This window comes from Argiope bruennichi, chromosome 4, assembly GCF_947563725.1.
Source record: "Argiope bruennichi chromosome 4, qqArgBrue1.1, whole genome shotgun sequence".
In the NCBI taxonomy this organism is placed as follows: Eukaryota; Metazoa; Arthropoda; class Arachnida; order Araneae; family Araneidae; genus Argiope; species Argiope bruennichi.
The window spans coordinates 45,596,713-45,613,363 of record NC_079154.1 but is presented as its reverse complement, the minus strand read 5'-3'; the positions used below and the strand labels follow the sequence as shown (position 1 = coordinate 45,613,363).

General features: G+C 26.0%; 1 protein-coding gene across 1 annotated transcript; it reads right to left on the bottom strand.

Annotated features, from left to right (window-relative positions):
* Positions 1-1,987: 1,987 nt before the first annotated feature.
* Positions 1,988-5,327, bottom strand: LOC129965407 (protein CIP2A-like). The gene has a single exon (XM_056079257.1). It carries the CDS (start codon positions 5,072-5,074, stop codon positions 2,126-2,128), a length of 2,949 nt encoding a protein of 982 aa, XP_055935232.1. The 5' UTR covers positions 5,075-5,327; the 3' UTR covers positions 1,988-2,125.
* Between the last annotated feature and the right edge of the window lie 11,324 nt (positions 5,328-16,651).

The following is a 16,651-nucleotide window of genomic DNA, read 5'->3' as shown; positions in this document are numbered from 1 at the left end:
AAGCATTTTGAATAAAAGTACAAAATTTTTAGATTCTAATTATTTTAAATTCAAAGAATTTCAAGTTTACTCTTTATTCTATTATTATTTTAAATAACAAATAAGTAAAAAAAATTATTCTTCTCTTAATATGACTTTTTTTTAAAGAACATAAATAAATGAATGATTTTATTATGAAATGTCAAATCTGGAACATATCATTTATTATAATAAAGATATAATAGACTTTAAATAATAGAATGGGGGGGGGGGGTATTTTTACACATACATAACCTAAAAAAGTTTAAGTGCAATTTTAAAACACCCAGTCAGTATTGTTATCATTTCTTATCCCATCAGCTATTATACTGTAATTTAATCCTATAAAATTATTACCATAAAATCATTGCATATATCTTAAAAAATTATATTTGAAACAAAATAATTGTCAGATATGACACAGTTCCAAACAAATACAGATTTCAACATTTTCAAAATTATATTTTATCTTTCTTGAGACCAATTATGTAATAATTCTATGATATTTTTAATATCTCGTTACTTTTTAATAAAATTTTTCATTTTATTATTCAATCAATGTGTTCTTAGTGCTTTATGTTTGGCACAATTCATTATTTTATGAAGTAGGGCTTTTCTTTGTGCCAAGCTTGTGTTCTGGCTGAATGGTTTATGTTAATTATCTCTTAATTAATGGTTAATTTTTTTTATCTAACTTATTTTATAAAACTGCTTTAATTCTTAAATGATGATTACTACAAAATTATTCAATATACAAAATAAAGAATGAGGCATGCAATGCTTACAAAATATATAAAAATACATTCATTCATATTAAATTTTTTTTTTGAATAAATACTATTTCTAATTAAAAATCATGATAATTTCTAAAAGTTCTTGTATAAAATAATAAATATATATATAAATTTATTACTTACAAAAATAATAAAAAACATTTCTGAATGCTTAATAACATCAGTCATAAATTAAAATTTCATAGAAATATTTTTGTAACTAAGAAAATATTAATTTCAATTAATAAAATCTTAAATCAAAGTATATATTCAGAGAGGGATCCTTCTGATATGAATTGATCTATTTATAAGCTGAAAATTATTCAATTGTAAAATATTTTGGTTAAAGTCTATATTTTAAGATATAAAAGGTGGCAAATTAGAATTTTTGACCTCTATGACAACTGAAACATGCAAGCCATATAGGTTATTCACATTAACAACCATTCTCCATCTTGGTAATGACTATGCTAGAAATTAGATTTTATCAAAAATAAACAACATTTTATTACAGTATGTAGTTATAACTTGAACAATTATTCATTGTTTATTCATTAATTCAATTATTCATTAACTGTTCCTTTAAAAATATGATTTTTAAAACAAAATTTAAGAGTATTTTTTTACAACATTAATGTGAACCAAGCAAAACCTTTATCTTCGCCACTTCTAATCGGGCTATCTTTTATATTTATTGAACAAAAGTACCAATTAAATTTCATGATATATGTTTATATAAAGAGAGGAAAATACATTTTCAAAAAATATAGTAATTAATAAAACAAAGATGAATTTTCAACTAGTATTTCTATTGTTTCTGTCAAATAAATATACATCCACTTATGATACATAAGGTTATGTTTAATATATAATAATAAATTGGTTTGGTAAACATACAGACAACTATACTTGACTTTATTACTTGATTTATATGCAAGTAAAAAAGTATTTAAATACATTGCAATCTAAATAGAACATACTGGATTATTCAAATTTTTCTGTGTACCAAAAAAAAAAAAAAAATCACATTTAACAAACAAAATATATGTTAAAATCATATTTCAAATGCATAAGAAATTAGTCACTTGTACGAAAGTGAAAAAAAGTACAGAAAAAAAAAAACATTTTAGAATGTACCTGAAGTATTAAAAAATGAAAATTTACTGGAAAACGATGATTTAGTTAACAAAGTCCAGATTTCAGGTAACATTTAATGATTATATAATTAGTGTTATTAATTTCTCTACATGATTTCTATATATAATTTTAACTAAAATGTTAGATTCCATCTATGAAATTACAAAACACTTAAAACAGTACATATATATATTTATTTATTTAGGAATGCTTAATTTCCCACTAGTAAGATTGTGGATCATTCCAGTAATATATTCATGTTTAGCAAGTTCTTCTTGCAAATTCTTAATCTGACTGTCTTTATCATTTACGGACTCTTCATACTCTTTACGAAGAGATTTTAATTCATCTGTTAGTGTTTGAAGCTGAGTGTCCTTTTCTTCAATGGTTCCTTCATATTTTTTGCATAGCAATTCCAATATCTTTTTATCCTGTTGTAATTTGGTTTTCTGGCTCTCGGTCTGTTCTAAGGTCCCTTTGAGATTGGTCAATGAGGTTTTTGTTTCTTGTAAAAGACTGTTTCTTTCGTTTAATAGCTCATTAAGATTCTTTAGATTTTCATTTAAATCTTCTATTTTTGAATCTCTTGATTTCAATTGCTTGGTAAGTTGTTCTTTCTGATTTTCTAAATCAGATATTTGATGAGTAAATTCTTCTGTTCTTTTAATCATTTCATTATTCAAAGTTTCATTATTTTCTTTTAAAACAGCAATAGCTTGTTGGGCAGAATCAATAAGTTTTTGTAAATGTTGCTGCTTCTGCTCGGAATTAAGTTTGGCTTTCTCAGCAGATTTCTTAGTTTCTTCAAGAGTTTTCAAAAGTTCTTCTTTAATCTCAATAAGCTCATCATATGCTTTATCTTTCATTCGTAACTCTTCCTCACTTTGTTGAAGTTGATTCATTAGCAGTTTTTTCTCTTGGTCTTTTGAAACTATCAATTCAGAAAGTCTGGTCTTTTCTTCTTCAGTATTTCTTTTCTGTTCAGATAATCTATTTAACTGAGTTTGCATTAATTCCCTCTGTTCATTACTGTTTTGTTCAAGTTCCCTAATTTTCTGATATGCTTCTATCAAGTCTGCTTCCACTTTTCTTTGCTTCTGCTCAGCAGAGTTCAGTTGGACAGCAGCCTGTTCGCATCGTCGTTCATAATCTTTCATCATACTTCTTAATTTCAATGATTCAGCATCAATATCTGCTTGTCGGCATTTATACTGTATTAAAATTCTATCTGCTTCTTGCAGAGCAGCTGTTTTCGCATCAACATAGCTCTGCAATTCCTGTTCTTTCAAAGTCAGCATAGCAATTTTATGTTCATATAAGTCCATTATTTCTGATGATTTCAAGTCTTTTATTTGGAGGCCATTTTCTATCCTGCTCAATAAAGCATCAATAGTCTTTTCACTTACTTTATTAGCACTTAAGTGGAGTTTCTTTGCTGCTGGTACCCTATCACAGGATGAAAATAAATCTCCAGAATCTGAATACTGACTTATACTTTTGAGCATATTCAAGTTTCGCATACATAAACTCTCACTCAATGCCTTTAAAGAATAATTATCACCTATTTGAGCTATTAATGACAAACTCCGATTAACAAGTTCACTGTTACTAGAAGTTAAAGCATAAGAAAAGCAATGCAATGCACTATTACTCTCTAGTAATCTTGAAAGAATTTCATGAAATCCTGTTAATGATGGGCCCAATGAAACAATGGTCTCAATAATCATTAAGAAAAGATTCACACTTGGCTCAAAACTAATATTGCCATCGGAAACATATTTTTCCAATAAAAGTTTAGCAATATCTTCACATAACTGAGCATTAATGTGAAGAGAAATGAAGGATTTTAAATTGGTATTTTTAGATAAATAAAGCAAAATTTCAAAAATGATAACTTTGGATTCTAAATGATCTTCCCATAAAGAATTATCAATACACTTAGGAAAGACTATTTTTTCCAAAATTGCTTGCAAAATTTCTTTTACACTTTCCTCAATAATGCAAAAATTATCAGAAGTGTAAAAACAGAGAATGCATTTTATAATTTGTAAAGAAATTTGCTGTAAAGATGGATCAATTTCTTCAGGATCTGCACACCATTTAATGAGAATAGGATGGATCTTTAAGTTTGTACATATTTGAGAATCATTAACATCCGATTCTGAAATACAAAGAAAAGAACAAATTTTTTCTAAAATTTCAGGAAACTCAGTAACAGCAAGAAGAAATTTCAAGTACAAAACTGCACGGTTTGAAGGCACTTCTGGAAGAATTTTGCATATCTTTTTCATTACTTTTATGAGGTTAGATAATTTTTTTAACCAAGGATGGTGTTTTTTAGCAGAAATTATATCAGTAAAAAGATCAACAGCAGTTGCAGCACAACTCTCATCATCACAAAATAATAATTTTATGATAAGATCAAAAGTCATCATTAGATGTTCATCTGTCCACAGTTTTGTTCCAAAGTGATTATATGGAGTAAGACTAAAAAGAATAGAGAGAGCGTATAATATTATACTTGGTACCGATGTATTAAGAATGCTAACTAACTTTTTCACAATCTGTTTCAAATTGGGCAAACTACAAATATAGCTTTGAATTTTAGAATTGTTACGACATACATTTGATAAAATATGAAGGGATATTTTTACAAATTGTGGATTTTCTGCATCCATTAGATTTATGAGCACATTGATTAAATTTTCAAAATGATTTTCTATGTAATCAATTTTAATATTGTATGTTATAATTTCAAGAACTAGCATAGATTGCAGCACTATTGGATCTTTGGTGCTTACACCATAATGCTGTAAAAAAGTCGATAATGCTGAATGAACATGGAAGGTGGTTTGCAAGTTTTTAAAAAGAGTAGAATTTTTCAGTAAGTTTTGCAAGACAGACAAGGCACGTGGTATAAGTGATTGTTTTCTGCTGCCATCTAAAAATACATTTATGACATGAGTAATGCATTGAGAAGATAGAAGCGATTGCTGTTGCAAAAATATAAGATTAGTTTCTTCAGATGTTAAACAAACAAGAAGTTCCAAATGCCTCTGCAACAATTTCAAATTATTTTCTGATTGATTCATAGAATACTGATCAGCTGCAGTAATAAATGCCGTAACAATATTATTGGCATCCATAATAATACCTACAAATTTTGAAAAATGATGAAATAAATACTTGTTATACACACATCCTATTTTTTGCGCTGTAAGTTCATTAAATACAGGTTGAACAATATAGCGCAAATTTATAAAGTCTCAAAACAATTTAAAGCAGCATGCACATTTAGATACTAAAAACATCATGTTGTAAACGAAAAAACTTAATTTGAAGAATAAAGCAAGCAATATTGAAATTCATACCACAATCTATACTTCGTATTTTTAAAACTTCGCGGTAACGGTCGTTCAAACTAGCGTCTCAATCGCAACGTCTATCCCTACGGGATGGGCGAATCCATCCCAAACCGTACTTTCGACAGGTAGGACCGTTTGACCGAGATGGGCAGCAGGGATAAACGTTGTCTTTTAAATGTTGAGTTGTAGCTCAACGCTTATCCCGCTTCAATTGAATCGTTTTCCGCTGGAGTGGAAGGATGCGTTTTCCAAGCAAGCTGTCGACATATTAGCTTAAAACATATTTTTCAGTGACCTTCATCTTATTCAATGGATATTTAATACAAATACCATTTATTTTACCAAAAGCAATATTTCAGACAATTCATTTTCAGGTGGCTTTTACTTGTTTTCTACTGTTTTTATTATTATTATTACTAATTCTGTTTTTATAGGGTTCTGAATTTCCTGATATTAATGAATCTTGAAATCATTTAAAAGTACATTTGACCCGACGAATGTTTCCATTAATACATCATCTTCAAAACTGGTAATTTACTGATTTTGAAAAAAATTTAATTGTAATATAACATTCCTTTACAGAAAAATTTCTGAATAATATGGAAACATATTTTTCATTTACATCTAACATGTACTATTTCTGCAGTAAATAAAAAAGATATGCCTATTATATGATTGTATGGATATAATATCTTTATAGTCTGAGAAAAAAAATATTCTGCCAATGGTTATATTTGCCTTTACATTCCCAGAACAGTGTATATCTATTTTTTTTTATAATTCCTAAACTTCACATTTCTATTTGTCTTAATATGTTACCATGAACTGAAAAAAAAAAAAATGTATACTGCTATTTTTAAATTTAAAATATGACGTGAGAACATTTCAATTTTGTAATATAAACTAAAATTTGGATTTTTAAACCATAGATAGTCACAAAAGGCATTGACAAATTGAAGCATCTGAAATATATATACTTTAAATAGAATACGCTTCCTGATATAATCTTTCTGTAGAAGTATTTTCTATAATATGATTAGAATGTTGTTAATTCAGAATATAAACTCAAAAAGAATAAATTTGGAATGGATTTAGAATGTTTTCTGATATTTTGCATTTTCTGCAGTCCCAATTTAAAGATATAGCTGGCCAATTTTTTTTCTGAAATAAAAATTTCATTCCCAAAACTGTATTGTGTTCTCATATAATAAAAACACAATTTAAGACATTATTTGGGAACTTCATAAGTTTTACATTTATTTTCCATTAGCCAGTTGCAGTTATATAGTTTCTAAAAATAATTATGCTTTGATAAATTCTTTTTAAAAAGAAAAGTAAGCAAGTAAAATATTGCACACATAGATTCATAGTGTCTCTTTTAGAATGTACTAAGTATTCAAAAATTGATTATTCAAAATCAATTGTAGTATTGGCAATTTGAATCTTGGAACGTTTTTTAACGATAAAATGCGACACATCACATGATTCGTGAGAAGATATACTAGTGTTTAAAATACTTAGGTAAATTTTTCCTTCTTGTCGCTTTCTTTACTTTATTGATCCTGAAACTGTAATTATGGTATCTATGTTTTTCAGTTGTAATATTTTTTTTATATTATGCGTTGTTCTCATTCTTAATAAAGTTTACACATTTTGCGTAGCATTTTATATGTAGTTTGTGCATTTAATATGTGTCTATTCATTGCAAAACCCTCTTGATAATGTTAATTCCTTTCATTAAAATTTTACATTGTAATATATCAATTCAATAGACAAAAAAAAAATTTCATATTAGTATTTCAATTTAGTTACAGGCTAAATAATTTGCTGTTTTTATTATTTGATTTTTGAAAGTTATATAGTAAAATATTCTACATCCAAAGCATCTCCTATTATGCAATATCAATGTTTGTTGGACTAACTCGGTCAAATATTCATGTATAAATGTTTTTCATTGTTAGTCTTATAAATTATGAGAATTACCTATATAATTCAGTAAATAAATAACCAATTATAGTTATTTTTTTTAATCGCTAACCACTTACCAAAGACATTTTTGGCAGGCATTCAGCTAAGTGTAGCCTTCTGTAACCAATCTGTAAATATTTTTACTATATTCTTTAACACTGTAACATTTCTATATTTTAAGTGAATAAATATTTTTCCTATATCTATAGCACAATTATGAAAATTACATATATAATGCACAATGGTTCCAATGCTAATTGAGAGTATATTATCTGTTTATCAGCCATTCATATTTTGGTTTCCTTAATGATTTTGAAGCAAACCTAATGAAAACAAATATATTATTTTCTTAACTGCCTCACAAAAATGAGCTTTTATGTAAATATTTGAAACAAGTTTTAATCAAATTACTTTCATTCTGTTTACTTTGGTTCCTTGTCTTTGTTTCTAGTGTCCATCCAACTTTATTTTGTGTTTATTATTTTTTTTTATTGTAAAACAATAAAATAAATAATATAAAATTATAGAAATATATTTCTTCTCATAGAAAATAACATTTTTATATAAATAATAATAAAAAAATGGAAATAACTATTTTCATTATATTATTTTAATTTGTATTAAGTTTTTTTTCTGCCACTTAAAGTCAAATAGCACAATAAGTTCTTCAAATGAAGAAATATATTTTATGCTTTTGAAAAATTCTTTGTTTCTAATAAAACTACAATGCTATATTTTTTAATAATTAGATACAATATACCAATGGAGAAACTAAATTGCATTTGAAATTTTTAAAAAATCTGCCTTGAAAAATTTAGATTCATTTGTATATTAAGTAAAAAAAGTATTTCATTTCTTATTCTATATTCAATAAAGATAATAAAAAAAAAGTTGTTTGCTATAGAAAGTTTATAAAATATTATTATTTAAATTTATTAAATTAAAAGTTTCTATAAAATATCTATTAACTATCATCAAATTTATTCAATTCTTGAGAGCTGAAGTTCTACAGATTCACTAGTTTTTAGCATAATTATAATATATAAACCAAAATACAGTTTGTAACATTTAACCAAATAACAGAATTGCAAGTCATCGTGCACAGAATTGTTGTCTGTAGTATTTATGTAAATATCTTTTTTTTTTTATTGGTTAGATAATGCAGACAAACTCATTTATTGTATCACTTGCATATATATATATATATATTTAGTATTATTATATTTATCTATTTTATTTTAATACATTATTAAGATAAAAACGGAATCATTTTTTAATCCACCACATACATAACTTGCTTCAACGAACGAATAATGAAACATTTAATTATAAAAAAAGTGGAACAAATATATTTATATACTAATAATAAAGTTGAATGTGTGTGTTTTGGTGCTCTACAAGCCAAATATTTGACCTACATGTATCAAATGTCACACATATGTAGAATGGTGGATGTGTGCATCGATTTTTTAGAAATTTTAAATAATATTTTAAGCTGAAATTCGCCGTTTTTCCATGATAATTTCTGAAAATATCACTGCACAAACATAAATTTTACATTGTTTGAAATTTTTTTAATTATATCAATTGAATTGTAGAACGAATATTTGCTTTTTTTAAAAATATCCCCCTCCCCACATTTAATGTTACATTATTACCCTGAAATCCAAATCGTTTTCATTTTTTCATCATGTAATTAATCGCATGGTTTTTGCCCATTATTGAAAGTCAAGTAAAGAAGTATTATATTTAATATCTGAGCAATTTATAAAACAAATAGAAAAAGTGAAGTTACAATACCTCAAATTTAGAAAATAGATGAAAGGGTTATTTACATTTTCAACAGTGCCATGATGTCAAGTAACAGTCTCAATCAGAAAAGTTTATGATCACAATACACATAGTAAATAAGAATATTTAAGTAAGTCAGTTAAAATCACAATTTTAATGCTAAACTATTTGATAAGACTCATTGATATGAAGTTATATCTAAACAATTTATCTAAAAACAAATACAACCAATGTTCCTGATGAACAAACTGGTCACCTGATGTGACAAGTATGAATATATATACTATGAAATGCATAACAGAATGATGGAACAGACTATAACAAATATGAAAACAATGTCATGTTTCAATATTGCATAGTATTCCCTTTCATAGTAATATTAATCCATTTTCTGTTTGTTACATTACACAATGTTTTCGTAATAAATATATATTGCGTTTTTATTATATTTAACTTTATTACATACTAAACATTTTACCATTTGTGAGCAATGTCAGTTAGATTACATCTCAAAAAACAGTTTGCTTCTGTAGGCTCTTCTAAATTTAGCTTTTAGTTTTTCTTGTTGTGATTCAAGTGAACTTGCTAATTATTATTTAATTCTTTTTATCATGATTTCATATTTGGTAAGGATATCTTTGTATTTTATTTGATAAACAGTAAGATGAGAATCTCATTTTGTCATTGTTTTGTTATTAAAATAGTAGAAACTTTAGTAATGTGTAAACTTGCACTATCATTTCAATAAGATAAGCATTAAGATTTAGATGAGAAAAATTTTGACAAATCAAATAAAACCTTTCTCATCATAAGGATTATATATATTATAGCTATTTCTTTTTATGACTCTTATAATGAAACCAACCAAGATTTTTCAAATAAATTAATAAGTATTGCAATTATTCACAAAAGGAAGATAACACGATTACTTCATTCCCAAATACTGTAAATATGATTTTATGTCACAGAACAACAATCTGAAAAAAATTACCATGAACACATTTATTTACATTTTATAGCTGTATAAATCTAACAATCTATACATTATATTTTTCCTCACTCTAAAAACTGCCTAGTTATGACATTAACTTATTAAAGTTTAGTCAAAAAATTGTGTAATACAGTGCTATATATTATTTATTTTCTTTAGTTTTTATTTCATGTTAATTTGTTTATATTATACTGTTAAACCAATAAGAATTTGATATTTGACTATATTTCTATTTTTCCAAATGTTATTGCTTAATTCAAAATTAGCTTGTTATTTAATTGTAGAATTTTCAGGATATTATATTCATACTCCTAAACATGAAAAAAATAACTGCTGCATGATTTAGCAGGTAAAATTAATTCTTTCCTAACTATAATTTTTTTGCTCCAATTTTTACTTTTTTTAAATGAATTTTTAAAACTTCATTTTGCCATATTTCAAAAATTTTGTGTAATTAAACTACAGGGTGACCATAAAATAACTTTCCCCATTTGGAGGCATCTACGACTAAATAGAATGAAGCCAAATTCCACTAACCCTCTTTAAAAAAGTTTTCACATGGAGACATTGGTGCTACTAGAAATAGAACATGTGACATGCTGAACATTCAGGCTTTCAATATTTGTATAATATATTAGTTCAATATCACTTCTTTTTCAGTTATTAACAGGAAAATTTAGTAGTTTCATTTTTTAAAAATAGAGATTTATTCCTTTCCTATATTCAGAATGTCAGTAACAGGCTGCAATATTGTGAATATTCTGAACATCTTTTAAAAGACCATTATATTAATCTTTCAAGAATATTTATATTTTGAAATATACTGAGGAAGCTGCAAGTATGAATATGAAACTCTATATAACATGATTTCTTAATAACTAGAAAAACAAACCTTAATTTAAAGAAAACCAGTATTAAAAAAAAAATTTATATCCTCCGAAATATTCGCAGGGAGTTACATTTTAATACTTTTATGTAATTGAATATAATCTTATACTTGTCATAAGAAAATTGAATTTAAATAGTCCTATGTTTAAAAAAAATCCTTTGCAACTTTAAATTGCTAACAGACATTATTAAAATGTTATTTTTCAAATAATACTAATTGAACTAATAAAATAACTTCATCAAATGAAAATATTTTAAATATATTTACAATTGTGTCATTTATGTAGGACTAATTTGTTACAAAAGAACTTAAATTATCAATAAAACATGAATTGAAAATAGTTTTATTTCATGCATTAAAAAGGTTCATATTTTTATTGCTCATTTAATGAGATTTATCTGTTAAGTAATAAAACTCAATTTGTTTTATTTATTGAGAAGAGGAAAACAACTTGTGATAATAAAAATTTTAGAAATTTATAATATAGTAAAATAAATCTCAATCAAACATTAATAAAATCAGAATCCTTTTAAGAAAACTGTTTCTTGAATAAAGGCTTGACTTGATATACAATAAATATTACAATATATACCTACTCAACATGCTATGTCTTTTATTACACTATGAACCCCGAGTAGGAAATAAACTTTGTGCTCAAGTTGTTTTTACAGTAAGCACTTTATAAAATTATTTTTCTAAATTTGTGTAAAAGTTATTTTACTTATTTTTTTAAAAATAAAGATGACCTAGATCATTAAGTTTTGGTTATATGTCTTCTACTCACAAAACGTGTTATTTAAATTCAATAAGTTATTTCATTCCTGTTAGTTTATTACCTTTACAAGAATTTAACATGCATTTACTTAAAACTACAAAGCACAAGAGTAATATAATGGCAAAAAAAAAATCAAGTATGAAAATGAAATGGTTAATGATTTGCTTTATTTCCATATTACATACTGAAACTTAAATATCAATATCACATTACCTCTTCATTCACAATGTAATTTTATACATTTCTAAAAATTATATACGATCCGTTTATGAAATGCAATACACGAACAAGTTTGTAAACATTTTCAAAGATAAGAAATAGTGATTTAAAAATAGACATTAATAGAGAGGAAAACTATATCCACATTCACATGCTAAAGTAATGACAACGTATTCCCTCGTTGATCAACGAAAAGCGATTCAAATGAACCGGGATAAGCGTTGAGCTACAACTCAACATTTAAAAGCCAACGTTTATCCCTGCTGCCCCTCTCGGGCAAACGTACCTACCTGTGAAAAGTACGGTTCATGATGGATTCGCCCATCCCATAGGGATTACGTTGTGATTGAGACGCTAGTGTCGTTCAAATAAACATAAAACATCTGCTTTTATGTGGTTACAGTTATGTGAATCAAAATTAGTCAAAATAAAAATTATTTCAGTACTAGAGAGGCATAATCCACGATTTTTTGAATAACAAATAATTTTGCTATTGTCATTTTTGAATATTTGTTCCAAATAACTGTTATTTCAATCATATTATTAATTAAAAACTATTAATTAGTATTAAATATAAATTTGTTAGTTGTAATTAATACTTAATCTACTAATTTACGATTCTTTGAATAACAAATAACTTTGCTATTGTTATTTTTAAATATTTATTCCAAATATCACTTATTTCAATCATATTATTAATTAAAAATTATTAATTAGTATTCAATATAAGATTTTTTTAATTGTAATTAATACTAATTACTAGTTAACGTGTGATTGAATTAATTTATCTATTTCAATGTACATTTAATTTTGAATTTTTTCAAAATTATTTAATTTATTTATTTATTGAAGTAAAGCATTTTCTGAAAAAGTTGAATTTAAAAAAATATCTTTTCTTTCAAATGTTCAGTTTAGTTCTATATTTTGTCAATAGATTTTGCCTACAGGTTAAACAATATGAATGCCATTAGAAAGTCCTGTCACAGGCATTGTCAAATGCAAATTAGACATGCATAATCCACGATTTTTTGAATAACAAATAATATTGCTATTGTTATTTTTAAATATGCGTTCCAAATATGTGTTATTTCAATCATATTATTAATTAAAAATTATTACTTAATATTAAATATAAAAATTATTACTTAATATTAAATATAAAAATTATTACTTAATATTAAATATAAAAATTATTACTTAATATTAAATATAAAATTTATTAATTGTAATTAATACTTAATTTGCTAATTTAATTAACGTGTGATTGAATTAATTTATCTGTTTTAGCTTACTTCTTAAATTTTATTTTTTTTCTCAAAACTACTTATTTAATTTATTTATTAGAGTGAACCATTTTCTGGAAAATATATGTCATTTCTTTAAAATGTTTACTTTAGTACTATATTCTACCAATAGATAGCGCCAGCAGTAAACAGAATACATGTAATCAAAGTCAATCATGTCACGAGCAATTAAAAATGATCTGTATGGAATAGCGCATCATCAAATACGAATATCGGTCACTCCCGTAAAGTGGAGCGGTGACTTCGCACTTTCCAGTGAAATCACCACTCCGATAAATTTCAGTGATATGTAATTCAATGATACGATACGATAATTCCAATAACCGGTCCGTTCACTTTTCAATCCAATCACAGATTTCTTTCGAGAGCTTCCATTGGACAGATCGTATCGATTCTTACTTTCCAGTAAAGTCACCACTCCGCAAATTTCAGTGATATCGTATCGATTGTTACTTTCTATCGTGATCCAAAACCTTTAATCGAAATATCATCAGTAAGATCGTATCAAGGATTTGAATCACACCCCTCTTTGAAAAGTATTGGTCACTTGTATTTGTGACTTTTTGATATTGGTAACGTAATAACCGCTCTGAAAATATTCGTCATCCCTAATGCGAATATCGGAAAAACAAGATCGCAAATACCATTATGCGGTGCTGTGACTTCACACTTGCGAACACTTTCCTACGAATAACTCACTTTCAGTGATATGCGATTTAATGATACGATGACTCCAAGAATAACCGGTTCGTTCACTTTTCAACCCATTCATAGATTTCTCCTTTTTTCTTTATTCCCGTTAAGGGGATGGGAGAATCTGGATAAACCATATCCTGTGGACACAAGAGAAGAATGTTTTGTCTTTCTGGCATTTCCTTTCCTCCCCCAGGAGAGTCGGAAATCAGCTGATATCTCCTTTTTTTTTTTTTTTTTTTTTTTTTCAGAGGTGTCAGCTCAGGCCACTTAAATTTCGACCGCGTAATGTCAATACCTGGTGTTGTTTCTCTGAGGTTTTAGATTGAAGGAAATTCACGATTCCTTTTATTTCCTTTTCCACTAGCTACATATTTGCCTATTGCAAACTTTAAGATTTTACATTAATATCGTACATAAAATTGAAATCGACTGATTCCTTCCATGTCTTTTTGGTACATTCACTAAAGATGATCGATCGTGTGTTAATTTTTAAGCATTATGAAATGTAATATATATATATATATATATATATATATATATATATATATATATATATATATATATATATATATCAATGTAAAACTATCATTAGTGAGGAAACTTGAGTTTCATTTTACTTGAATTTGTAGTTGCAGTTTTTGATCATTCTATCTCATTTCTGCTGGGGTTTTTTTATTGTCTAGTGTTTATCATGAGGTTACATGGTACATTAACCTTAGAATGATCAGTTTTATATTAATAAAGTGAAAAGAAAAATTTCTTTTTTTAAAAGTTGATTATTTTCCACATATATTATACAACAAAGAGATCTTATATTCTTTTTTGTTAAATATATTTTGAAAATAAGTTAAAAAAAGGATATCGTGTAAGTATTTCTCATACAAAATACATGCTTTTATGGATGTGATTTCATAGATCGCTGTAAAAGAAACCATTCATTTCTTCTATAAAAATTAGAAAGAATGGTTAGATGAATGAATTATTCTAAGCATAACTAATTTTATATTCCGTTTATAGCCCTTTTGTATTCTTAAAATATATTTTGAAAAACATTTTTTTTTAAATCTAAAATGCCTGCTTTAAATCTAATTTTTATGGTTGGATGACGTAATATATTTATGTATTGTTCCGAAATGCGATATTTTTAAAATTGAATTTCACCATTTTCTACATCGTTTAACATTTGCTACATTGTTTACTACTTTTAGGTGTGTGTTTAGGCGATATTGCATTTCCCTTCTGTAGATTTTCTGCTAGATGTTACAAATTAAAAATATCGTTCCTTTGATTTTTTTAAAATGTTTAAACTTATGAAAACATTTTTATTAGATTCAATTGTAAAATTATTTATCGAAATTAGGAAGAAAGATTTAATTCCTGAAACAAACAAAAAATATGTATATATATTTGTATATTTTTATGGCATGAATTTATTTCTTGTTCTGCTATTAAAATATTTGTATCTATTGTTTTTTTCTGTGTGTTTGTATTTGTAAGAATAAGTAGAACTGATTTGATTTCATAGTATCTAAAAAATAGTATTGCTGGAATATTTTACAAACACTAATGAATTAAAATCTTAATTATTTACTCTGCATTTTTATTAATTTTTTATTATACCGCATTTCTTCACAATATCCACTAAAATGTTGCGAATACTATGTTTGCTTCTCCTAACTTTCAGAAAAATAAGATTTTTACTTTATTAAAATTTTTCAATTTTTTTTATTTTTTTCATTAATAGTCTTGTTTTACTACTCTATTCTGTACGTTTACCGTAGACGGACTTAGGGTTTCAACTTTTTTCACAATTTTTTTATGGGTTAATTTTTTTGCTGCATTGCCATTAAATGAATGTATATATTCTTTTGTGTTCATAAAAATAAAGAGACTAATTTGATTTTACAATAAAATAATAACCAAGTAAGAATCTTACATAAAATCGTATAGTCTCCAGCAATTTTGCATTTTAGCTTCTTTTTTTTTTTTTTTTGCATTAAGTTATCTAAATTATATTTTAAGATCATTTTAAATTTAAATCTACAATAAACACATCAAGATTAGTGAATCAAATATATCCCACAACGGTTTCCAAAAGAAATTCTTAAAAAGTTATCAATTTAAAATTTGATGAACAATAAAATAAAATTGTTCTGATAACAATTTTTTTATTTAAAACAAAAACTTGAAAAGATGTAAGAAGACGAAAACAAAATAAAACTGCAAATATCAGAAAGAGTGGTGTAGAAAAAGCATATTTAAGTCGCCACATGTGTTTAGTATTTGCCTATTTAAACGAAAGATATTGATCCTCTTTTTCAGATAGTGTTTTTTCCCAGAAGTCGAGTCATAAAAGGTGGTAAAGATCCGAGTAAACTCAGGAAGAAGTCGAATCAAGGACGGACCACCGAAACCCAAAACATGTGCTGACTTTCGGTAAATCTTTTACCGATGCGCCGATTTCAATCAGCAGGTAGTTTCAGCGTTGCGTTAATTATTGTCATACTTAACACACTTCGAAAAAACAGAGGGGAAGGTTTCTGGATGAAATTTCATTTGAAATAATACTTTTCTAATGCTTTCGCATTTTAAATCTTAATTTTTATGGAAAAATTGATGTTTTGAAGAAAATAGATTTAAAAAGTTTTTTTTTTTTTTCCTGCGTCATTGAAGAAGGCATCAATTTTCCAAAAATGAAATTCATTTAATTTAAAAATCATTTTCA

Coding starts and splice junctions, on each gene's coding strand:
- LOC129965407 (XM_056079257.1), bottom strand. CDS start 5,074: ATGGATGCCAATAATATTGTTACGGCATTTATTACTGCAGCTGATCAG.